General features: G+C 35.5%; 1 protein-coding gene across 3 annotated transcripts in view; it reads left to right on the top strand.

The window, feature by feature from the left end:
* CDH19 (cadherin 19) overlaps window positions 1–27,618 on the top strand; it is a 102,384-nt gene that overhangs the window by 67,046 nt on the left and 7,720 nt on the right. For 2 of the 3 annotated variants that reach the window (XM_060614052.3, XM_060614054.3), the window contains exons 9-10: window positions 3,318–3,439; window positions 26,406–26,523. In XM_060614052.3, the coding sequence (XP_060470035.3) occupies window positions 3,318–3,439; window positions 26,406–26,523 (240 nt within the window). Of the gene's footprint in view, window positions 1–3,317; window positions 3,440–3,639; window positions 3,751–26,405; window positions 26,524–27,618 lie in introns of those variants that run through there. The other variant, XM_060614055.3, reaches the window with a different exon arrangement.

The raw sequence follows: 27,618 nt of genomic DNA, 5'->3' as shown, positions 1-27,618 counted from the left end.
AAAAAGATAAAAACCTTAAATGAATTTCTTACTACTTTAAAAAAAAATGTAGCAGAAGTAGTTTTTCTGTTTTACTTAAACAAAAATTTGTTCTGTGGCTATATATATTACATGGTTAAACCATAAAAAAATGTAAGCTCTATTTTTTTAAGTTTATTTATTCTGAGAGAGAGAGAGAGTGAGAGAGAGAGAGCGAGCCCAAGCCGGGGAAGGGCAGAGAGAGAGGGAGAGAGAATCCTAAGCAGGCTCTGCACCGTCAGTTCTGAGCCCAAGGAAGGGCTAGATTCCATCAACCATGAGACATTGACCTGAGCTGAAATCAGGGGTTGGAAGCTCAACCAGCTGAGCCACCCAAGCACCCTAAGCCTTAATCTTTGAATAGTTCTATCTTGAAATATCTAGAAATAACTATATCATAATGTTTTATTTATTTATTTTTATCCTGAGCATAACAACAACAGAGAAGAATCTCAGTGATAATTCTTAGGGTAAGCCGTCACCATCCTAAGGTGATAAATGGTAGAGGCTGGATTTTTTGGTATGTCATAAACCTGGCAAATTATAATTTTAATTAATTATAAGTTACACTTTTTATCATAATTGCAACTGTCATTTATTGGAAGAAATAATTACAGACTCTCATCCCAATCCAGAAAGCAATCCATCATAACGGAATAGAGAGAAACCAGTTTTATCGTTGAAAAGCATTAAACCAGGAATTTCATGTGCATTAGAGAAATCTGCTGAGATTTCCAAGACCGGAAGAAATTTCGCCCTATTATAGAATCAGACATCATGCTCTCAAGATAACCAAGTACTAGCCTTCAAGTAGGAAGACTTCACACGACGTATCACACATTGTTCCCTCTATGTTCACTGGGTAGCTGGCATGACCATCTGTGTTTGCTGCCCGGTTTTATCCAAAAGAAAACTAAAGTTCTCATACTTTGAGGACAAGAGGGAGTTTTGGACTTGGGTCAAAGCCTTTGCTGAAATTGGTTAGGCTCCTACCCTCCAACAGAAACTGGGAGTGCTATTTTCCTCTATAATTATATTTTAAAGAGTTGGCTCCCACTGCTTACGAAGATAGGCCTGAGTTGTAAAGTTGGCAAGACATTTATTTAATAGCTTTTAAAGGGTTACGTACATTTCAAAGAACACAAACAACACAACAAACAAACAAAAACAGAGAACACAAATTACAAGTTTCCTAAAGTAAATACTTTAAGAAGAGGAAAGAGGGAAAGTCTTTCCCATTATTTTCAACTGGAAGAATTAAGCCTCATTTTTGTTTTTTTAATGTATTTGTCCTTACAAATGACAACTGCAAATATAATGCTTTTCAAATAATGAACATGATATTACAAAGACATTAAAACAACAAAGATACCTTCCTCCCCTTGTTCTTTAATTATAAGTATCTTCCCACAGCATTAAAAAAACATTTAAGATAATGATATGCAAATATACAATATATCATGCTGCAATTTGCTTTATTATTATTTCACAAAATGTGGTGTCTATCACTCCTGATTAGTAGATAAATAAAATAATAATATTTAATATTTACTGCTTATGTATATCCTAAGTAATTTTATAAATACTTTATATCTTTTAATTAATTTAATCTTTATAATGGTTCTATAAGGTAAGTTACTAGTATCTTTCTCATTTTACAGAAAAGCCACTGAGACAGTGGCTTTTTCTCAAATTGAGAATCAAGATTAAAATCTATTTTTATAGCTCATGGACACTGATACATTTATTACATTAACTCATCCATTTTTAATAAGCACACACAATTTCATAGTATGGTTGTAATTTATTTGTCAATTCCCTTTTGATATGCATTTGGATAATTTCCAGTTATTTGAGATGCAAAAATAATGTAGAATAAATGAATCGGATCCCCTACTCTTTCTTTGTATGTATTAGTACCTTGGACCATAGCACAGGTTTCCCTAAGGAATTATGGGGTCAAAGATACCTGTAGTTTAACTCTTACCATCTACTGCCAGATTAGATTCTGGAAAAGGTTTACATCCTTGTTATTTTTCAGTACTCCTCCAGCACTGTCTCTGTTTTCCATATTTAACATAGAACCCATGGACTAAGGCATCATTGTCCTCACTGCTGGTGAGCCAGAGTGTGTGTTAATATTATGATAGAGCAGTGTTTCAGATGTGCACAGTTTTGCCTCCTAATACCTTTGACAATGTCTGAAGTCAACTTTGATTATCACAACTCGGGGCATGGATGCTATTGGCATTTAGTTAGTGGAGGTCAGAGATGATGCTGAGCACAGGACAGCCCTCTCCCACCCTCACCCCTGCAAACAGAACTGTCCAGTCCAAAATATCAGCAGTGATGAGGTTGAAGAACACTGGCATCGATTATTTGTATATTCGCATCCACAAATTTCTGGTTTGTGATTATTTCCCCCCATTTTTTTTCATATCGACTGTCAGAATTTGAAAATTAGAGCTATTAAAATTTCACGTTATGATGCAAACATTTTTCCAGATCAATGGTGTTTTGTTGTTGTTGTTGTTTTTACTTTTTTTTTGGGGGGGGGGCACATTTAAAAAATGTATTTAACCATATATTTCCATCCCTTCATAGTTTCTGTATTTCTTGACTCACTTCAGAAAATCTTCCCAATTCAATGTATACATAAAACTTTACCTAGATTTTATTGTAATTATTTTCAAATGTATTTAGATCCTTATTCTTTTTTTTTTTTTAATACTTGACCAAACAGTGCTATTTAGAGACCTTACCGCTGGCTTTTTAAACTGCCTATTCTACATCAGCTATAACCTTAGGCCAGCCATTTAACTGTAATTTGTGGAACTAAATTCTCAATGTTTTTATCAGTAAAGTTGGGGACGATTATATATATATAATATATTTAATTTACATTTAATTTAATATATTAAATTTAATTAATTTAATTTACATATATATCAGAATTAAATGCATTGATATACATACGTTCAACAGTTGCTAGAGTTAGGAAGGTGTTCCTATACCTGCCCATCTTTTTCACTACTTTTTCTCATCAGCTCTAACTAGAGTCCTTGGCAGGTAAAAGGCACTTGATTAGTATTGGTTGAGTTGAATGTGTTGAGGACATTTTTTCCTCGGCTACTATTGGTAAATATATGATTGATAAATAGATCGTGTGCTTGGATGTCTTTTATTCAAGGAAAATAAAAATATACCACCCAGTCTCTAATGCAATTTTCATAACCGTTTTTCCCCCCTAAAGAGAGCATTAACATTCTTTATTTTCATTCTGTTTAATCAATTTGCAGACAATGTGCAACAAATTTCTGCAGTTCCTGTGTATGTGCAAGTTCTTAATATTAATGATCATGCTCCCGAGTTCTCTGAATACTATGACACATATGTTTGTGAAAATGCAGACCCTGGTCAGGTAAGGACTTGCAATAAATTGCTAATGTCTAAACATTGCCATATATTATATATAATAGCTTTTGTCACTATTCCTCCCATTTTGAAATGATAAAAGTAAGTTTTATTTAACTGTATGAATTACATGCTCTTATGTCATAAGTTATGTATAAATTTCTTTTTAAAAAAATAAAATGTAACCTTCAAGCTTTCCACTTCCAGATTCCTCAAATTTTTGAAAAATCTGCTAACACTGGGAATTCGTAGTAAATCTTTTACATTTTGTCAATGTGATAAAGAAATGTTCTTTTTTTTGTAATTCTATAAAATAAATAATCACATATTAATTAATTTTTATTTTTTCATTCATCATGGCATAAAGAAACATGATATACAAACATAAACATGAAGAGAAAGTGCTGGGATTTTTCTGTAGCTTATAACTATTATGTCAGACATATTAATCCCCCCAAAAACCTAATTTCAATTTAATTGCTAGCTATGTAAAGAATAGAAAGCATACTTAGTTTGAGACATATCACCGTTACTTCAAAGTCCTTCCCTCCCTCTTTCTTTCGTTCGTTCGTTCGTTCTTTGCTCGTTTATTTTTACTTCACTATTTATTTCACATATTTTCTCTTGTGGAACTCGCTCTTTTCATTTGCAAAAAGTAGAGCTAAAAACAGATGGTTCTTTGTTTTCAGTTCCACTACACAATAACCTTAAGTATCGTTTGCAACTGTGGGAGCTTATTAAATGTCCTAAAACATTTTTAAAAATATATAAACTAGTTTTCAGAATACTGAATGTATGTACGTATGTGTACATATGCATGTATATATGTATGTAAGCAATTATATGTATATATATTTACTATAAAATCAATTATTTCAGTAGATTCAAATTTATCAACAAAGCTAGTTGAAGACAATTTGGATTTTACAAAGATCGAAATTTTAATTTTCTACCAATAAATAATAATAGCCAACATTATGCTTTATATTCAGATACTTAATATTGTAAGAAATAGGCATATTTTAAGAATTAAGCTTTTCTGAATTGTTATGGATTGTTCAACGGTAACATAAAGGAAATCATTAGTAGCTCTTAAAATGTGTTCTGAAATTTATTTGGCTATGTTTATTTTAGAATATGTTTTATTCCAGAAATAATTCTCGAGTCTTGCCTAAAGCATATCCTGATTTTAAGATAATAATAAAATTATAATAAACATACAGATGAATTTAAACTTGAGCTACTTGTTTTGAATTGGTTAGGATCCAGGGTTTTTGATAAAGTAAAAGGTTAATATAAAACTTTCAGAGAGACCCTGCCCCCAGATCCAGAATCAAACTAACTTAGAACCTGTGAACGGACAGTATAGTTTAAAACGAATCACAGAAACAGAATGCAAATGACCTGCTTGCTACCCATGACTCCTATAGAAACTGAGTTTAGACATTTCTTTGAACTTGGCATTATAAATAGATTATATACTTAGAAATTTAACATCTGCTTTTCTCAGACTTTTCAAACACATCTGTCTAACTGGACACATCAACACATATCATAAACTCAAAATTAAAATAATATTGGAAATAATATATCTTATAATTTTCTAAATCTCTACATCTTACATTTCCGTATTTAGGATAACTTCTATTTTTACAATTATTATAAGCACGATTACAGTTTGTAGTTACTGTAATATAAGTTCTTTAAAGTTTAAATATTTTATGACTTTACATAAGTGCGCATGTGTTCAGAGTGTCCCCCTGATTAGACAGCTATTTCCAAACTTAAAAAAATAAGCTTCACTTACTGCATTTTCTATACACTTATGTCTACCAATGTCCAGGGTGCTAACTCCACTTACCCAGTAAAGCTGCGTGTTCATTGATCTCAGCTGGGCTGAGGTGGAGGGAAGATTTGGGAGATAACACAGTTCACATCACAAGAGACTTGAGACCAGCGCCCCAGCCTTAGGTGATGAACACGTCTAGGGTGATGCTACTTAACTCTGATGATGACACCAGCGCCTTTATTCTAACTCCTCAACTGTTGTTTGTAACAACTGTCATCAGTCACGTTTAGAACAACCTTTTCAGTTTTTGCATCATGTGAGAAGATGGAAATACACATTGCTAGTAGGAACTGCCCCCCCCCCCCCCACCATTGCATTAGAGTTTACTCGTGTCTTTACTCTTTGCCCAGATTCTGGCTCAGAAGCAAGAACTCAGAAGTCAGTACACTTGTAATATTGTGGAATACTCACCTCTTTTGAGAAGAGTATTTGTGGTTTGGTTTCGTTTTGGTTTCTTTTTTTTTTTTTTTATTTTTTTTAATGTTTATTTTCGAGACAGAGAGAGACAGAGCATGAACGGGGGAGGTGCAGAGAGGGAGAGGGGAACACAGAATCTGAAACCGGCTCCAGGCTCTGAGCTGTCAGCACAGAGCCCGGCGCCGGGCTCGAACCCACGGACCGCGAGATCATGACCTGAGCCGAAGTCGGACTGAGCCACCCAGGCGCCCCTTGTTTTGTTTTCTACTCACTGCTCAGGGACAGTGGCACCATCATCACAGGAGGCCCCAGGCATTAGGGCAAAGACAAATTCACAGAAAAGGGCAGAGCAGCTGGAATTCCCTACAGCAGTTTTCTGACTTCAGTGCTTAAAAATTTCAATGGATTTTCCAATACCGGCACATAGAAGTGTAAAACTCACTGGCCTGGTGTTTAACATTCTCTTTGACTTAGCCACAATTTATCTATCTTGCTTTGTAAAAAAAAAAAAAAAAAATGTAGATACTTTCCTCTTCATACTCTGAATTGCTTGTCATGCAAAATAGAAATTCCAGTTTCTACTTCAGAGTTCTTTTTCGTATCAAATCTTCTTTCTGGAATGCCCCTGTCTATTCCTATTGGAATTTTAACTGTACTGCAAAAGTGAACTCACATGCCACATAATCAAACTGTTTTAGAGAAACCAAACAGATAAAGATAGGGGAAAGGGAAAAGAGAGACGGAGAAACAAAGAGAAGCAAACCATAAAAGACTCTTTTTTTTAAAATTTTTTTAATGTTTATTTATTTCTGAAAGAGAGACAGAGCATGAGGGGGGAGGGGCAGAGAGAGAGGGAGACACAGAATCTGAAGCAGGCTCCAGGCTCTGAGCTGTCAGCACAGAGCCCGACGTGGGGCTTGAACTCACAAACCATGAGATCATGACCCGAGCTGAAGTCGGTCGCTCAACAGACTCAGCCACTCAGGCGCCCCAAACCATAAGAGACTCTTAACTATAGAGAACCAACTGACAGTTACTGGAGAGAAGGTGGGTGGGGGGTTGGGCTAGATGGGTATTAAGGAGGGTACTTGTGATGAGCACTGGGTGTTATATGTAAGTAATGAATTACTAAATTCTACTCCTGAAATGAATATTACATAATATGTTAACTAACTAAAATTTAAATGAAGATTTGAGGGGTGCCTGGCTGGTCAGTTGCTTAAGCGTCCGACTCTTGATCTTGGCTCAGGTCATGATCTCTCCGTTTATGAGATCTAGTCCCACACTGGACTCTGCACTGATAGCATGGAGCCCACTTGGGATTCTCTCTTTCTCTCTGCTCCTCCCCTCTCAGCTCTCTCTCTCTCTGCCCGCTTTCTCTAAATAAATAAATAAACTTAAAAAAAAAAACTCTTTAAAAAAAACTTGAAATACTAAAGTAAATAAATAAATAAATAAATAAAATACAAATAAACAAGTATATATTTACAATGTCCCAGACATGATTCTAACAACATTATAAACATTAAACCAATCCTCAAAAACTTGAAAAAATGTGAGGGAAATATATCATTTTCCAGGTGAAAGGGCCCAGAGAAGTTGTTACTTCCTAAGAGAGAGAGATTTTATCCCAAGTGTTGGCATCAGAATAGATGCATAGAACCATTATATTTTGTTGCCTCTCTATTCCTAGTTTGAATAGACCTTATATATTTGTGAAATGTGTCATCTCTAGTTTAGCATGTTTCCTGGATTCCAAGTTACTTGTGAACAGTGAGTGAGTTTATTTTTGTATTCTCGACAACATGCAGTGTGGTTCCCAATAATAACTACTTGAATAAATGAACAAAGCATGAAGACAATAGTTCTTGAAACAAAGAGTATTTTTTCTATAATTCTCTGGGGATATACATTTGAATTTATTAGCCTTGCATAGTATGTTTAAAACATTGCAGTATGATGAGATCCCTTTAGGAGAGAGTATGGACAGAGTCAAGAATCAGTCTGAAGACTGAAACCTGAATGCTCCAATACTGGTGTTTGGGGGTCGGGACGCACTAGAAAATGAAATTTGCAAGGAGCAAACCAGGAAAATATGATAACATCGAAACCAAAAAAAAAAGTGTTCTAAGGAGGAAAGGGTTATAACCTGTTTTATTTTCTGCTTACAGTTCAGGTAAAAGCAGAAAAGAAAAGATCCCATTGAATTTAACAGTAGAGATTTTAGACTTACTAGAACATTTGTAGTCAATATTTGTCACGTGCCTAATGACACCCAGGAAGAAAATGTAAAGTGAGAGTATGAAAGAACATAGGGCAGAGCCTTTGGGAATGGCAATATTGAAGGATTCAGTAAAGAAAGAGAAGACAACAAAGTAGACTGAGTAGGCATGACCCGTCATGTGGGAAAGAAACAAGACTATTGATGCAGAAGTGCATGAATGCAACATTTTTTGAGGAGGAAGTGTCAGTAGACTTCATTCCCACTATTCTAGGAAAGAAAAAAAAATCATCCTCATAGTTTACCATATGGTCAAATTTATTCTTTAAAAATATGTAATTTGTATAAGTAACTCACAGCTCTATAAATAAAATGACAGTGCAAAATAACTTTATTAAAATGTGGCAAAGAGAAATCTCACTGGATGCTTGTTAGGAATGCAAATCATGACAGAATTTAATGGTAAATCATATTACTGCAATAAAGGCCAAGACTATTGGAATAGGGGAGACAGATGCACTTAACTTTGAAACAAAACGCAGGAGAGTTTTTAACACTGGGCTGAGTTAGTGAAGAGAAGGACTAGGGGACACATTGGGGGAAGGGGAGGTTGGCCCATGTGATTAGGCCATCTGTGTAATTGGCTCTTACAGAAGTTAACTTCCCACGCTCCCATAGAGACTGAGAGATAGGGGTCCTATCTTAATGGATGTCTACATTTCAAAGGGATGGTTTTCAGGGTGTTAAGAAAGACCAGCCTGATTTCTAAAATTGGAAGTTTGGGAGAAGATTTATCTACATTACCAAGGGGCAGAGAAAGAATCTGCAAAAAGAAAGAATCTATTGTAATTGGTCTAGGAAAATGGAGGGCAGGAGCCCCTAGTCAGGAAGAAATGTGTCGAAAATTGAGTCAGGCTGAAGGCAATGCTATGGTCCTCTTGGTCAATGTTAACAAAATATAAACATGATAAATATGCATTTGTGGGTATGTAATATTTCAAGAAATTTAAAATATCTTTCACAGCTCATATTTTTGTTGAAGAAAGAATGGCTATATTCTTTCCTCCATGATTGCAAAGCATTTAATCTTTAGATTTATAAACAGCAAATATAATAATCACTCTAGTTAAAGAAAATTTCCATTGCATTTCCATCCTTCCGGTTACATTTAGATACATTCTGCCTTCAGTAGTTTTCCATTTGCAGGATAAATCAAGTAGATTTTGGTGCAAAACACTTATAAAAGACGAAAAACTACTGTCCTGTTTATTTTTAGCAAAAGAGAACGGCCCAGATTCTTATCACAAAATATCGTGTGATGAAGTCCTTCCTGTTGAATGACTAAAAGGATGATTACTATATTTTCCCTTTATCCTTAAATTCATATTGTTCATTTGCTGATTCTTGATTTTGAGAATATTCATCTGTTTTATCTTCATCTGACGACTCAGTCTCAAACACTCTTTTTTAATACGTGATCGGTTTCTCCATCGTCTTGGGTCTATAGTGCTGGTTTCTGCTTTTGGGTTTCATCTATTCACAAATTACTGTGAGATGACTTCCTCTGTCAGTTTTTTCCCTCTGTCATTATAAATGTAAAAGGAAGCATTTCGAATTTTCAACTGTTTTTAAAGAAAAAATAAAATCAAACTAAGAAGATAGTGTATAAGTTTTTTGATGCCTTTTTGAGCGATGATGTAAATAAGCAACACATTTAAAGAACAGGAAGGAGAGAATGATACAATGGGGAAGATTTATTTCATTATTATATCATCCTTCCAGGCCATTCATCTTGCAAGTTTCATGTAAGTCTTTTAAAAGCACATTAGATTAGGAAATATTTATGAGTAATGATGAAATGATTTGCAAAGATGATGAAATTGCAAGATGTTCAAGGCATCAAAAGGATCACTAAGTTCCTTTAATGCATTCTTGATTTACCAAAGTGTCCAATGTACCCCTTCAGTAATGGAAGGTAAGATTAGTTATTTATTTCATAATAAGTTAATGTTTCCTTATTATTAGGAACAGTTCTAAATGAAAAAAAAATGAAATACCAATCTTTAAAAACTAAGTAGAACTGCTCAACAAGAAACTTGAATGCTAATTTTTGCTGCAACAAACTTGAAAGGTATGTTGAGAGTTGAACTCTGTGGAGGAAGAAATATGTCTGTCGGATGTAGTGGCATGGAATTCTTATGTGACTTGCTAGGGGTTAAATGCTATATGGGAAATCTACGACATGCTACACTTTTTTATAATTTTACAGATGTATAAAAGTTTGGTAACATTTTCAACATCATGTAGCCTAGGAGAGATTGAGCAAGGATTATAATTTGTGTCTGTGTCCAAGAATGATGCTTCTATTAACGATGCCCAGATAATTATAGAGACTAGCTATCCTTAGATTATTTGCACAATAAAAAAACCAATAGAAAAAAACGTGGTTTTTTTAAAAAAAATTCTGTACTCATAAATCATTACACCTCCAATTTTAATGACAAAAATAAACGTGAAATCAATACAACTGAATCTCGCCTCCTTTCTAGGATATGCATAGTTCAAACTCAGAATAAATGACACTGGTCAGTGCTATTTCATAATCAGTTTCCTTTAAGGAGGAAGGCCGGGAATCATCAAAGAAGTCAGGAGACTCCCATATGTCACTATTGGATTTAGAAACTTGTCCAAAGTCTTTAAGTACCTGAAAGAAGGATACACAGCATGGCTACTTGCAATGGTCCTCCACTCAAATCTAAGGGGAAGCCAAAGCTCCCCCCCACCCAACATTGCTACACACACTGTGGTTTATGAATTGAAGTCAATGTACAGATTACGAGTGCTGCCGATATATCCAACAGTACCATAGATATTTTCTTCTTAACACGTGGTGGGTGATGCCTTATTTAATAATGTGGGTGTTAGGGCGCTTATGGCTCCTGAATAGTCATCGTTTGTGCCACGTTTACTCAGACATTACATGTGGAATCCGATTGAGTTGGGCTCACATTTCTTGTTTGAAATTGACTTGGTAGGCTTCCTTCAAGTACAGTCGAAGCCAAGCACCTAAGATCAATACGTACCTCCCTCTTTCAAAAGTGCTCTTAATCTCTTACTTGTTCCTAAAAAATCAGATAGCAATGTGCGAAACTTACAACTTAATGGAGTAAGCTCTCAAAAAATATTTGCTTTAACAGATAATAAAGCATATCCTGTGTAACTGAAATGATTTGTATGCAGACAACATAATTATTTTTAACTTAATAGTGTTTATAAGCAAAATAGTAGAAGCATTCAGTTTATTTTTTTATTATTTTTTGACGTCTATTTATTTTTGAGAGACAGAGACAGATCATGAGGAGGGGAGGGGCAGAGAGAGGGAGACACAGAATCTGAAGCAGACTCCAGAATCTGACTGTCAGCACAGAGCCCGACACGGGGCTCGAACCCACAAACCATGAGATCATGACCTCAGCCGATGTCAGAAGCTTAACCAACTGAGCCACCCAGGCACCCCAGCAGAGGAAATGCATTTTACTCTATTTAAAAATAATAAAGAGTTGATTAATAAAGTAAGAAAGCAGCTACACCATCAAAACACAAGTTGGAAAATATACGTCACATAGTATGAATTCTTGACTAAGCCAAGGAAAGACACAGGAGCAGAATGTACTTCTCCAGACTGCAAACAGGAAATTTGGGTGTGGAGGCAGACAGGAAAGAATCTCTTCTCTGGACTCAGGAATGAGAAGTGAATGGAACGCAAAGAAAAAAAGGAACCATCTATGATGTACCTCCTGACCTGAGATACCCCTAAGTAACTTCCAAAAACTAAGGTGGGATAGAATGAAATATGGAAAGCATAAAATTTGGAAAATGGAAAATTTGGAAAATTATGAAGAGGTAACCTCATAATAGCAAAATTTGAGGGAGACTTTGTGCCAACAAAGATGGAATGTGTTGTGAATTTGTTTACATTAAACATCCCAAAGTGAAGTTCCCTCTTTCTTCTCCCACTCTCTCCTTCCCCTCAACACTCTTCACAAAAGAGCAGGCCTCTGTGATGGTCAAAAATCCCCACACGGTATAGTTTAGAGAGTGCACACCTGCGCTCACCTATGTGTACACACATACACACGTGGAAACGAAACAAGATGTAAGCAACCTACATCACAAAGAGAATTATAAATGGACCAAGAATGGTACGACAAACAGACCTTCAGGCATTCGTATCAGTTTCTGTGTACTTTAGACATGACCCGTTAGTCTTTGATTGCTTTCATCGTTTCTGGTACAGAAATATGTTCTAGGCTCCGCCATTTATTAATTTATTGCTTTGTAGCTTCACGGTCATCCTTCAGTACCTGCTTAAAAAGTACCTGCGCTGTGATAGTGCGATAATGAATTGGTCCCTTTAGAGCATTTCTTCTATTGTGAATGCAACATTGAGCCTTGTCAAAGGAGGGCACTGAATGAATGAACACCGCAGAAGAAAAAGGGCCGCTCTTCCTGGCTCCCGTGTACAGCATGTTTGGGTTTCCCTCTCATGCTGCACAGTTGGCTTTGTCCAGCCACAAGTATAGTCCCAAAGGTCCCGAAGGTATATTCCCTCGGCAACCATACAAGTCTTTCCCAGGCCTGATGAGTCCTATGCTGCCCTCCCAGCGCGGATGCCGTGAGCTCTAGACCTTGCACCTGCAGTGACCTCCCGGCTTTTTCTGCATTTCTGCCCACCGGCATACGTGTACCCTGGAGGTTTGTTCTGCTTGCCTGGAGAATGTGGACTAGCTCTGGCCTCGGCCACCCAGTGAACTCCTTTGTCCTGAAAGCAAGACGCTGCGAGCATACGTTCTCCAAGGAGACCTAAAGCTTGTTTTGGAGACAGGCTCCCTTCCATACTTGTCCATCTGGATAATTTCACTGAACTTCCAAGGACCCTTTGGAGTTATTCTATCTTTATAGTTACTCTCGTATGGTAGCTTAATCATTCTTTATATTAATCTTCCTCCTTTTAAGTTGCTGTGTGCTTCCTGTCCCTCAGTTGGACCCAGACTGATACTTAAGCTCTTTTTATATTTCCTGCCTCAGATTCGGAAGCAGTCATTTTCCTAAGATTTTGTGATATGGCAGTGGAGTGCTGCAGCACATACAGATAGAATGGGCAGTAAGTAAAGCTGAGATACCCACCCCAGAAAATCAGGAAAAATCCTGCTTCCTCTTCCTCTCTTGCTCTCACTATGTAGCTCCCCTATTCTCTGTCTTTCAACAATGTGGAAGATCACTCTAAAGGAAACTCTCCCACTGTTTGCTCTTTCTTTGTTCACTTGCTTCAGTTATTTAAAATCATGTACTTTCGAGGGACACAGATATAATAACTTTCAGAGGGCTTTCTTTAATTAGAACTTTTATAAGTATTCAGAGGTAAATAATTTTCACTCAAATTGCAAATCATAAGCCCACCCATCATTCATGAGTTGGGATAGTTCTGTCATACATATGTGCATGTGTGCATAGAGGCACATATATATGTATGAAGCTATGCAACACTGTGGCAAATGATGCTTTTTTTTTAACCAAATACTTTGAATTTCTAATACAGACATGCATCCTAGGAGTATTCCAGGACTCATTACCTTAAATATGATTGAATTAATGCGGACAATATTTATTTATTTAAGTTTATTTACTTAGAGAGAGAGAGAGAGAGAGAGAGAGAGAGAGAGGGAGAGAGCACACAGGGGAGGGACAGGGAGAGAAGAGAGAGAGAATCCTAAGCACGCTCCACACTGTCAGTGCAGACCCCGACATGGGTCTCAATCCCAAGAACGGCGAGATCGTGACCTGAGCCAAAACCAAGAGACAGATGCTCAACTGACCGAGTCACCCAGGTGCTTCTAATATGGACAATATTTAAACGTGACAATACCAAAAAGAGGCAAACAATGATTTTAAACATCAGAAGTGTCAGAGAAGACCGAGGATGCCAAAACAAATGCAATAAAAAATATAATGCTTGAAAGCAGTGTCGAATTTAGTAAGTCTTTTTAATGACCAATAATTATATTCATAAACTCTATACCTTTTTCTTGAGATCAGTAAATTTTAATGAAATATAAAGCCAAAATATAGATGGGGAAATAACTACTTGCAAAGATCTGAAAAAGTCATTCTGTTATTATTATACACTAGCTCTTGCTGGTTGATAAGAAATCATCTTGTTTAACAGCTGGTTCCTTGGTATTGATGTAGTAAGTGATCTTTCAGAAATACTATGAGTGAGCTTGCCAGTGAAGAAATATTCACCTCCATTATACCCATTATAGATGACACCTTCATTATTTCTGACAGTGAATTTTCTCTAGTATATGTTGATCCTACTGTGTTTACCCAAATCATTTTCTATAATTTGCTTTCCCTAAAAATTGCATAATTTTTATTTGTTATCAAGTACTGAATTCTATTAGTCCTTTAACATAGAATGTCTGCTGCTTATATTCATCAAGAGTGAGCATTTTTAATAAATTGATTTATAGAAAGCATATTTATGAAATTATTTATGGGTATAGAAATACAAACAAAGTAAGTAGGTGAAAAATGAGTATAAAATAAAATGTGCCCATGTAGATGATCTTACTTAAGTTAGGAATAACAACCAGAGTAAAAGGTGTTTGGGGATGCCAATTATCTAATAAAGCACCTTAAACCCAATAAAGGAAAAGCAGTCTTTCTTTTATTTTTTTTTTATTTAATGTTTACTTATTTTGGGGAGAGACAAGAGTGTGAGTGCGAGAGGGACAGAGAGAGAGGGAAACAGAATCTGAAGCAGACTCTAGGCTCTGAGCTGTCAGCACAGAGCCCGGTGCAGGGCTCAAACCCACGAACTGCGAGATCATGAACAGAGCTGAAGTTGGATGCTTAACCAACCAAGCCACCCAGGCACCCTGAGAAAAGCAGCCTTTCAAATTGGCTCCTAGATTAGTAGAACAACCAGATTAATGAGTCTTGAAATCACACAATTTAAGGCAATTAGATTCCAGAATAATCGATGTTATTCTCTAAAAGCAACATTCTCCCTCATTACCTTCATTTTGGCACCAAAATTATCAGATTTTTTAAATTTGTATTTACAAATAATTAGGGTGAGACACTTTGAATTCTGACACTTGTTTTTTAAAGCTTGTGATGTGACTATATGTGTGAGACTTTATGAGATTGTCATGAGCTAAGCTGGTTCACTTTTATAATATAAATCTATGAATAAGTGGGTAGGGCAAAAGTGTAGCATTTTAAAAACTTTAAAATTTTCCAAATGCATTTCAGTGAGGATCAGTATGTCTTAAATCAATGTTCTATTATATACAATATTGTTTTAGAATTATTTTAGATAGGATTTTGCTTGTTTCTTCCTAAAATTTTAATTTCCTTTCTTTTTTAAACTCCAAATAGTAATTTCTTAATGACAAAGTTATTTGGGAATGTTGGAGATTGACTGCTTGACTTCATTAGAACATTAGAAAACTAAACAATAAGTCACTTTTTTCTACTTAGTTATCATTCTTGGCACCAAAGTGATCAGAGTTAAGGAAAAGATAGGCATTTGGTCTTTCTCTTTCTCTCTCTCTCTCTCGCTTTCTTTTTTTTTTTTTTTCTAGTGATATTATCTACTAAACCTTTAATGTAGTCTTAAGCAATACAAAGCACACAGCTTTCCAATGATAACTGAATGTATCTGTGTGAATTTGATGAATTTGCCTCTTTACCATTTGAGAAAAATTGAGAGAAGAGGAAAATAATTTCCCTCCCCTTATTTGTTCTTTAAATCTTCCCCTTGTTTTTCATCTGTCTGGTTTTGTCCCAATTTTTAGAGAGACAAAGGGTACTTTAGAGAGGAATGCAATGAACATTTGCTTTCTGGTATTAATTTGGGGGCATTTCGTGGGCTAATTGGTATTCTTCATTATTGTCTAAAAATCACGTATGTAGAAAACCGTGGTTTTTAATTCAAATATGTTTCCCCTCGTGTGGGAGTGAAACCTCAAAAACAACAGTAAACAACAATGGCAGAAAGATTGCCTGATATAATAGCAAGAGAATTTTACTAGCTCACACACTCCCCAGATTAGATGATGATCTCACCGCACTGACTACCGATTTCCTCATTTGAAAAAGAAACGCACGTTGGCCCTATAATTCCTATCGTGTAAGAAGTTAGTAAGGATAAAATATTATTAAATGAGAAAATGGGTAGCCTTGGCCTTTGTTAAAAAATAATTGTGTTACTATTAAAATGAACAGTTAAGAGTAGTTTTAGAAGTTCTTAACACGGGGCTCATTTTCCTTCTAAAGAGATTCTAAATGAGCTGTAAGGTGTCTGTGCACATGTGACATTACCCAGAAACAAAACTGCCAATGCGGATTGCTACATGAGGGTGCGAACAGATTAATAGTGTTTCATTCCAGGCTTAAAGGAATCCGTTATTTAGAAACTAAACGTTAAAAAGTTACAAATTTCAGTATAAACATTATTGTGGTTGGTTTGGCTTGGTTTATTGGAGTTTTGATTTTGTCAGATTCTTGATTTTTTTTTTGATTGGTTTGAAACAGATTAAGTTGTTGCTTTTTAAATCTTTGGAGCAATAGCTCAATAAATTGCATTTGCCATTTTTTTTTTTCCTTAAAGTAATTAAATACTTCTTTTTTTGTTGACCAGATTATTTATTTGTAGTACAAGAAAAATGAAGCCTTTGAGTATGCTAATGAAAACAAACGAAATAATAATTAAATCAATAGGGGTACAGAAAACCCATATTTTATAATACAATATTTGTGTGTTCTAAAAAATGTGGAAATCTGGATCACGTGAACACTATTGCAGAGAAAATGCATAGATACATATAAATTCTCTAGTCCTTTCAACCAATTTTGCTGAGCCAATTAGATATTCATAGGAAAGAAATAGAAAAATCCACCTAAACCTCATACCTTATACAAAAGTTATTTCAAAATGTATCATACATTTATATGTACACCTAAAGCTGTAAAACTTTTAGAAAGAAGTAAACACATGAAAAAACTATTCTCTATGGCTACACAGAGTTCTTAGATATAGCACCAAAGGCCCAATCCATAAGAAAAAAAAAAAAAAAGTATTGACTTTGTAATAGTTAAAAAAAAATGTGGAAATCCCTGTTAAAAGGATTAAAAAAAACAATCTACAGATTGGAAGAAAATATTTGGAAACCAAAGATTACTCAACGGATTTATATCCGGACTATACAAATAACTCTTAAAACTCATCAGTAAAAAATTAAATAACACAATTATAAAATAGGCAAAAGACATGACAAGACATTTCCCTGAGAGGTTATACGGAAAGCAAAAAAGCACACGAAAAGATGTTGACCATCATTAGTTATCTGGACAATGCAGTTAAAAATTACAATGAGATGTTACTACACACCGACCAGAATGGCTACAAAAACAACACCCGGTGACATCATCTAATGCTGGGAGGTGAGGGGGTGGACGTAAAAAGTGAATTATAGTTTGACAGTTTATTATAAAACTGAGCATGTACTTACCGTACAAGCTAATAATCACACATCTGGGCGGAGTGTGGCACACGTCAGAGAATTACTGACATTTACATAAAAATATTCATGGCAACTCTATTCATAATACAGCCGAAACTGGAAATAATCCACATGTCAGTTACCCGGAGAACGATTAAATAAAGCGTGATACATCCATAAAATGGAATACTACCTGGCCATAAAAAGGAACAGATAATGAATACATGCAGAGCACAATGGATCTCAAGGGCATTATGTTTCATGAAAAAGGCAATACCCTAAACCTTATGTGCTTTATGATTCCATTTATAGTACATCCTCCAAAAGGAAGGAGTGGGGGTGTGTGACAAGAAAGAGGGGTACAAAGGACTTCACCTGTGGTGACAAAACTCTTCTGTATCCTGATTGGGTGTGGTGACACTGGTCTCTACATGAGATCAAACTGTTTGAGTTACTCACACTCATGCCAACACACACATGCACAGGTACATGGATGTAAGAACCAGTGAAAACCGACGAAATTTTCTCTTTAACACTATTGTACCCATCTGAATTTCCAGGAATTGAAATTGTACTACAGTTATGGAAGATGTAACCACTGGGTTCACTGCAACAAGTATTTAAAATACTCTATGCGGGGTGCCTGGGTGGCTCAGTTGGTTAAGTGTCCGACTTCGACTCAGGTCATGATCTCGCGGTCCGTGGGTTCGAGCCCCGCGTCCGGCTCTGTGCTGACAACTCAGAGCCTGGAGCCTGTTTCGGATTTTGTGTCTCCCTCTTTCTCTGACCCTCCCTTGTTGATGCTCTCTCTCTGTCTCAAAAATAAATAAATGTTTAAAAAATTTAAAAAAATAAAATAAAATACTCTATGCACTGATTTTGAAATTTTCTGAGAATCTACAGTTATTTCAAAATGAAACTTAAAAATCATTTGCTGGAATGAAAGATAAAAGACAAAAGAAATGATGTAAGAAAAATAAGAATTTCAAAGAATAATCATTAATATTATTGAGAATACTTGAGGCCAAGAAATCCACGAAGTTGAATAATATCAAAATTATAAATTACAACTAATCCCTATGCTATATAAACTTTCCCAAAGCATCCAAAACAAGGGAGGCTCCTCAGGTTACTTTAAATAACTTTACTCATAGTAAAAAAAAAAAAAAAATGGCAGAATTAAATACCCGCAAACATAAAATCAAACACAAAACAGTTATTAAGAATACAGCTGTCTGTAAGCATTATATGTGAATTTCAATTAAAAACAATTTATTAATGTATTAAGTGCTGATACACAGCACAGAAATGATATCCTTAGGAGAATAACAAAAAAATGATATCTATGAATATTTTCCATTATATCAATATCTCAAAGGAACAAAAAGATACACACCAACTTTTCATTTGATGATGCTAAGAAGCCCTTTGATAAAATTAAACTTAAATTCTGGGTAATGAAATGCAGCCATAATAAGTATTGCAAAAAAAAAAAAAAAAAAAAAAAAAAAAGATAAAACTAACACTCAAATCAATAGTCAAGATCTCAATATTGAAACAAGTGGGGTACCATACTTTAAAACAATGATGGAGGGCACCTGGGTGCCTCAGTCGGTTAAGCGTCCGACTTCAGCTCAGGTCACGATCTCGCGGTCCATGGGTTCGAGCCCCGCGTCGGGCTCTGGGCTGATGGCTCAGAGCCTGGAGCCTGCTTCCGATTCTGTGTCTCCCTCTCTCTCTGCCCCTCCCCTGTTCATGCTCTGTCTCAAAAATAAATAAACGTTAAAAAAAATTAAAACCATGATGGAGAAGAAATGTCTGCTTTCACGCTGTGATTTTTCATAGTGTTCTGAACCTCAGGTCCATACAATAAAATGTAAAATATATTTTAAAAATTACTGAAAAGAAGGACATCTGTTTGAGGAAGTGAGATCTAGTGCAGGACTGTAAGGAAATATGGTGGACTTTTAAGCACTTGAAGTCACATTTAAAAATGTAAAATCGGAGAATTGCTTTTCAACCGGTATAAACTGTGGGTTATACAAGATGAGTAAGTCTGTGCCTGTAGTTAACAATGTGGTGTTGTGTACTTAAAAATTTTTAAGAGCATAGATCTTAACAATGTTCTTAGCAAATTAAAGTTTAAAAAATTAAAAAAAAAACGGTTAGAAATAACTCACTAAGTATTTCTATGATATATACCAAATGCTATCATTTTCACAGGTAATGAATTAAAAATCATTAAGGAAATATTTTATGTGTTTTCTGATACCGTGAAGATCATTCTTGGTCTTATTTCCCACAGGATTAATTTCTGGACAAGATGACAAACTAAAAAGTGTCTATGTGCTTTGGATAGGTCATACATACATTGTAGAAAATCAAAATGACAGAATAGGTGCCCTCAATTCTGGAGAAAATCAGGCATTTCCTTGATGATCCACAAGGTTCTGTTTTTGTTCTTGGTGTGTAAATGCCCAGGGTGGGGAGCAGAGGAGGGAGAGAATACTCAGTAGTTTGCAGAATATGAATATAATAAATGAGCTGACATTAGGGCAATTTGCCTTTCCTGTTTGGTGGAAATAGTTCTAATTTTTCAAATTAATGATTCCCATTATCTTGACTGATACCAAATATCTTTTTGAGAAGTAAAGTATAATATCAGTGATGTTAGATTCTTTTATATCAATATTCTGTCTAATGTAAAGACATGTTGTCTCCATGTAAAAACTTTCTGCTGCCTAAATTTCCATGATCCTACATTATAATCTGGTTTTCTTCTCACCTTCCTTTCTTTCTTGTGTCCCGTCCTTTTAATTTTTTTTTAAGATCACTCTTTCATGATAACTTCTAGATCTTTACGCCTGTTCTTTCTCCTGTATTTCAAGCTGTATGCCCAGTTAACTAGAGAGTTCCGCTTGTATGTCCTAAGGTTACACCACATTTTCTTCTAAGCCTGCCCTGTTTTTTTCAATATCCCTTGCCAAATTACCATAACTCACCAAATTGTGCAGGAAAGATGGACGTGTGGACATCATCCTTAATTCAGTCTGGTCGTTTCTTCTTCATATTTAATCCGTCATTAATTCTGTTGATTCCATCCCCGGAGTACCTCCGTACTTTAGCCTCACTCACCCTACCAGAGACCTAACATACCTTCTGGAGTGAATCATGGATGGTTCTGCTGAAGGACCGTCCTATAAAATCAAATTTCTCTTCCAGTCTCACAGCTCACAGGCAGGGATACACCACAGTTGTTGCTGTTATCAGTTAAGTCTGAGAGCATGGAGACAATTCCACGGCAGTTTTTAGTGGTGGGAAAACAGTCAGAAGAATACATCCTACGCCCTCTTGGAAAGGGTGAGATGTTACGTTGATGATGTCAACATTCCCTATGGGAAAGTTGGAGTCTGGGAAACCTTCACCTGAGAGCATGCTGTTACCATCTTCAGCTTAGGCAAACACTTCAGCAATCTCCATATAATTTCTCATTTAAAATAACACGTTCTGTAACTGTGGATGTTGTTGTCTTTATGTATCACATCAGGAGGTTTTGAATACAAACCAAATGCTCCCCTGGATCATGGCAACAGCTTGTTAACGAGGTTCCCTATTTCCAGATCCACACTAAAGGTGTCTTCAGAATGAACATTCTAAAATGCAGAAATTTCCCAAACATTTGGATCATGGGATCTCAGATAAAAAATAAAATCTTTTTTTTTTCCAATTTATAACTTGTGAGTGGACCTCGGTATAAAGTACAAACTTGGTGATATGCCCTTCTAGAACATTCATGGCATCACCACTGCTCACCTCTGAAGTGTAATCTTTTATTTTTAGGTTAGATGCCAGGTCCTCTGACCCCCAAATGTTTAAGTATTATGTGCTTTGGGTGTTTTATTCTGCACTTTTATTCTTCAGGTATTACGTCCCTCTTCTCCATTAGAATGTAAACTGTGGTGACAGAGATACTTGATCCTGGCCACTGTTGCACCCCCAGGGCCTGAGATGGCTTGGTGTGTTCCAAATGCCAATGAAATATTTGCTAAACAGATACCTTTGGGATATTAGTCAAATATGTTTATACATTAATTTTTTCATTTATATATTATGTTATATGAATTTTTAGAAAGTATGTTTTTAAAATTCATTTAACAAAAGGAATATATATATATATATATACTGATATACAAATTTAAGAAAGTACAATTTTTAAATGAATATAAGTAGATATCTATAAGTAAACGTCAAAACATTATATATCTACGGCATTTAAATGCATATAATTTTGTTAAAAGTCCTTTTTAGAAACGTAGAGTATCTCTGTCTCTGTCCAGTACCAAAACATTAGAATACTATGAGCTTCTCAACATTTTCTCCTAATAACATGCTAAACAAAGAAAGAAAACAGACTATCGACTAGATTTTCTTGTTAGCTCTAATTCTATTACTGTATTAATTAATACTTTGGCCTTTTGAACAGATATTCAACAACAATTTTGAATCCTTTATTTTCTCAAAACAAGTCTAATTTGTAATCATGTTCTCAGTGGAGTGGTATAAAAAGTGACAGTCTTACACAAATTTGTTGACTATATTTCCAGACAGTGGGAGAAAGAATTTGCATTTATAGCTTGATGCAAGGTACAACTACCTAGGATAACTAAATAAGCAGCAATTTAATTGAAATTTTAAAAATCCTTCCATGTATTCATTTATTGCAGCTCTCACTTTTTGTTTAATGTGCATTAATAGAAATTGTTTATTAAACACATTCCAAGGAATTCAGAATTTATATCGATACTCAATACCTGTATTTTGATTCATCATTTATTTTTTTAATTCATCGTTTATAATCTTATTTGAAAATTCCTCAGCTAATCCTGGAAGTAGATTTCACTGAGATCTGTTCAGGTAACGAAACAGACTCAAATGTATTAACTGTTTGCTCCAAATCCATGTATAATACTTACTTCTTTGCCTAGCTATCAAAAAATTGCATGTTTAATAAAGGCCATACCTATATTCTGTGTCAAAAATGAATGTTGTACTGATTTTTTTTAATCAGAATAATTAATCTAGGAATGGCATTTTAGTAAGTTGGCCCATGTGTGCCTCTTTTTTTTTTTTTTTTAAGAAGTCATTATGCATGGTCATTGACAGGTGCAAAATGATTATTTTTTTTCCATGATTATCTTTAAAGTCAAATACCATTTGTAGTTCTATAAAATGATTAAATGGAAACTTATGCCAATTTTTAACTACCTTTGACCTGTAAATGCAAATTTCTTTCATTTCTACCTAATAATATGTTCTCTGTCTGCATTCAGGGTTTTCACATGGTATTTCTTTGTCTGGATCACACTTGCCCCATTAATTCATGTTTTTTACTCAAGTATTCGTTCACTTCCACCTTGGAAAATCATTTTCTTTCTCCTACGTCAATACTCAGATTATTTTCTTCTTTTTTCCCTCAACCGTTATTTTTGGTGTCTCTCTTTTCTATAGGAATTATATTACTTATTTCTGTGCATGTGTCTGTCTTGTATGAGACTTCGTTTTGTTTGCTTCTTGTATGCCACATCCTTTACCGTGTTTTTGTTTTTGTTTTTGTTTTTTTGTATGCAAACTTCAGGAACAAGAACAGGTCCAGGGCTTGAACAATGTGTTCTGTGGGGGAATAGAAAATGGTGGCCAGGGGCTTGGGGGTGTGAGATAGAGGGAGAGATTGGTAAAGGATAAACTTTCAGTGATAAGATGAATCAAGTCCAAGGATCGAATGTGTAACATGGTGCCTATGCTGATAAAACTCTATACATTTGGTAAAAAAGTAGGACTTTGAAAAATGATAAAGATGTAAGGTGATGGATGTGGTAATTAATTCCAGGGAGAGAATCTTTTCACAGCGTATATGTGTATCGAATCATCCTGATGCACAGTTTAAATATTTCCCAATCTTATTTTTCTCAATAAATCGGAAGAAAATGTGCTCTGAGGCCCACGTTCGCTACTCATTTCACGCTAGTGGTAGCGTCAGCTTGCATTCAGATTCTGACCCAACCGTTTTATTTACCTGAGATCCTTAGGTGACCTGAAGCGAAATATAAATAAATATCAAACGGGGACAATAATAGGATTTATCGCATAGGATAATTGTGAAGATGGCCTACAGTGATATATAAAACAATCTCAGGCCCTTAGGTGAGTTCCCATTGAGACGTGGTTATTTTTAGATTTTCTAGGCTGTCACATAATGTTTCCATCATGGATTTTAAAGTGTTATAAATGGAGAATCACACGGATTGGGTCAGAAAAAAAATTCGAAAAAACTCTACCCAAAACAAAGAGGACTTTAAAAATCTGAGTTCTCAGAATTTGTCATCACATGGCCATTCTTCTTTGTCTAATCTTTGCTTTTTGATTTGTCTCGGCCCCTCTCATCAATGTATATGACCATTGATAGGCTCCAGGTAAGTAGATAGAAGGAAATCATTTAGAAATCTAATCAATGCAAAAGAATTTTTCTTAGAATTTTATCTGAAAATGAAAACCAAAACCCTCCCATTGTCGTATGAAAAGGAAAATTGAGATCCCTAGTCAAGATTTTTGTGTTCAAAAATGTCAGCCCTGTTTGAGAAATGTGTGTTCTCAAGAATAATGTACATGTTCAGGGTTAGTTCAAAAGAATTAATGATACCTACTATGTGACTGATTCTGTCAGTGGCTTCCTATTTTTGTAAAGCGGTTCATATGTAACTTCAATTTATAAAGCAAGTGTAAGTGGAGGCACATACATTAAAAAGGGACCAGGGTTGGGGCGCCTGGGTGACTCAGCCAGTTAAGCGTCCATCCGACTTCAGCTCAGGTCATGATCTCACGGTTTGTGAGTTCGAGCCCCGTGCCAGGCTGTCTGCTGACAGCTCAGAGCCTGGACCCTGCTTCCGATTCTGTGTCTCCCTCTCTCTCTGCCCCCTCCCCCAACTCACACTCAGTCTCGCTCTCAAGAATAAACATTAAAAAAAAAAGGGGGACCAGGGTGCTGAAACCTATGCATATTCAGTTTGCCTATACATATGTAGAGAGTAGTTTCATTAATTAAAATTATTTAAGAATATATATAAAGTGAAAATCTCACCAGTGTGCTTCAGCCTTCATTCACAAAACGGAAACATATTCAACATTTAGTCTGATGCAGGTATTTAATACAGAGTCAGGTAGTGAGATACATTATTCATTGTCTAAAAATCAAGTCTGCATATGGCAACAAGATAAACATGAATTTCTGCAGTTTGCTATCAATCTTAATTAAACAAATATGCATATAATGAGATTATGCACAGTATACCATAGGATACCACCTTATCTGTGCAAATCCCAATAAGACTATGTTTTCATGAAGAAAACGCATATAAACACATACTGATTGTGTGAAAAGCACTTTGACAAGCTATGACATATAATTCTACATTTTTTTAGTGTTTATTAATTTTTGAGAGAGAGAGAGGGAGACAGGGTGCGAATGGGGGAGGGGCAGAAAGAGAGGGAGACGCAGAATCAGAAGCAGGCTCCGGGCTCCGAGCTGTCAGCACAGAGCCCAACATGGGGCTCAAACCCATGAAACAGTGAGATCATGACCTCACCCGAAGTCAGATGCTCAACTGACTGAGCCACCCAGGTGCCCCATGACATATAATTCTAAAAACGCATCCTAAAAGTTAAGTTAGTATCTCCATTTTTTAAATATAAAAAAACTAGTAAATGGCAAAGCCAGGGTTCAACATATCCGTGTTTCAAGTTCCCCCTCCCTTTACCCTAGCTATGATGATAATCCAAAATAAAAGCACTACCCTAATACGACACACATTTATTATTATAGGCATGGATTGAATGGAACTATGTTTCGTTGCATTGTTTAACACTGTATGATTATGATTTAATTAGGAATGTGTTATAAAGAAAAAGATAAGTCAAGAAATAGAGAAATAATGTACAAATTATGTTAGCTCTTTAAGCAGGTGGATCTGTATCTATTCTTTGAAGTATAACATTATAAATTTTGGGCCTGTCATCTTGCAGCTAAAGATATTTTTGTCTGACACATGGTTAAAAGCACTTGAATTCTAGAAAATTCAAAACAATAACTTCTATAATCAATTTACTTTAATTTCCAGAATGAATCACAATCTCACTATGTGATCATGACAGCATATCTCTTTTGACAATAATGAACTACTTGACTGACACATTCATGTCTGGAAAAAAAGAATTAACTGTGAATTGATGTGTTCAAAACTGCACTATTTTACTTTTTTTTTTTATGATCTGAAATAGGAATTTATTTGATGTGGAACACTTTTGCCATAATCTTTATGGGTCAAAGGAAATCATGTACATTGCCCCTAAGCTCTAACTGCATTATTTCCTCAAATCAATTTAAAAACTCATTAGTTTAGCTAATACTTTAGTAAGACAATAAGTTTACCGCAGCTATGCTCTCAAATAAGCAGGGAATATATAACTGCAACAAATCATAATGGCCACTATTCAGAAAAGGAAGGGAGAAGAAAAAAAAAAAGGAAGAAGGGGGGAAATCAGACAGAGAACATGGGAGGGAATCTTGACTTCTAAGCAGTAATACTTTGAGAACTTCTAACAAACTTAACTGATGGAAATCATCTTATCCTTCAAGACTAATTTATTACGCAATATCAAGTCACTCTTTTAAAAGGTACAAGTGAACTTATTTATAATCTGAGAAAATATTGTAATATTCTCCCAAATTTGAGTTATCTTCTGCAATATCCATAAAAAATTGGTAAAACAGTTTTGATGAAAGCTAATGATGACGATAATCTTTCTAACAGTAGTTAGTTTCTGGAATCAAAAGCTAGCAACCTATTTCTGTCTTTTCTAGGTAATTCAGACCATCAGTGCAGTGGATAGAGATGAATCCATAGAAGATCATCATTTTTACTTTAATCTGTCTGTGGAAGACACAAAGAACTCAAGTTTTATAATCATGGATAATCAAGGTAATGGCATTCGTCATAATGGCCTTTTATCCTTTCTTTGAGACATGTGTTTGGTTTTAAGGGAATTTATAATGCTGCTGCTTTTTATATGGTTCTTGGGATATGATAACGTTGAGAGAGTAGGGAGTGGCAATGAAAATGGTAAACAAAACTCAAAGTCAAGTTCTGAATACTAACCCCATTTCTCACTGGATTCCTTTAAATGAAAAACCCTTTTTCAAATCATCAGTGGCTATAAGACCTTGCAAACTCTGAAAGACCCTGCAAATATAATTGCATTTCTGACAGAATGGTTCCTTTCACGTCCTTGTAGAACTCAAATTTCAATTTTATGTCTGGGGAAGAAAGTGATATGTACTTATAGTCATGTTAGCTCGATGGATCCACAGATATTTGGAGTCATTAATTAGAAGCTATAAATATATAAAATTGGTTTAAGATTATTCCCTTCCTTTCAAAATGGAACGATTACATCAATCTCAGGACACAATGTTCCCAAGGATTTTGTTTGGAGAGACAGAATATTTTATCGCTCCATACAGATACGGAAGTGGAATGACTTTATATAAAGCAGCTCTATTCTTTTTTCCTTCCCTTCAGTAAAAGTTTTTCTTGTCATCCTATGGATTTCTATCTTAATTTTACTTTATATCTTAAAGATAGGAAACACCACAGGATTTATTGCACAAGCTTCCATAGTCAAATACCTGTAGCTGTCCTTTCTCACAACTGAGTTTAAGCTTCGAGCTAGGGGAGATGTTTATTTAATTTTTAAAAATGTTTACTCATTTATTTTGAGAGAGAAAGAAAGAATGAACATGAGATGGGGAGGGGCAGACAGAGAGAATCCCAAGCAGGCTCCGTGCTGCCAGTGCAGAGCCCAACGTGGGGCTTGATCCCAGGATCCCGTGAGATCATGACCTGAGCTAAAATCAAGACCCAGGAGCTCAACCGACTGAGCCCCCCACCAGGCACCCCTGGGGGAGATCTTTTACAGGAGAATAAATGCAGACATGTTCTCCTCCTCTCCTCCTGGTCAAATTCTCCAGTGAAGGAAACTCAAATACTCTTAGGATAAAAAATGCATATAACAAT

This window comes from Panthera onca, chromosome D3 (genome assembly GCF_046562875.1).
Source record: "Panthera onca isolate mPanOnc1 chromosome D3, mPanOnc1 haplotype 2, whole genome shotgun sequence".
Taxonomy (NCBI): domain Eukaryota; kingdom Metazoa; phylum Chordata; class Mammalia; order Carnivora; family Felidae; genus Panthera; species Panthera onca.
The sequence above is the reverse complement of the archived record's forward strand: the minus strand, read 5'-3'. Positions and strand labels throughout refer to the sequence as shown.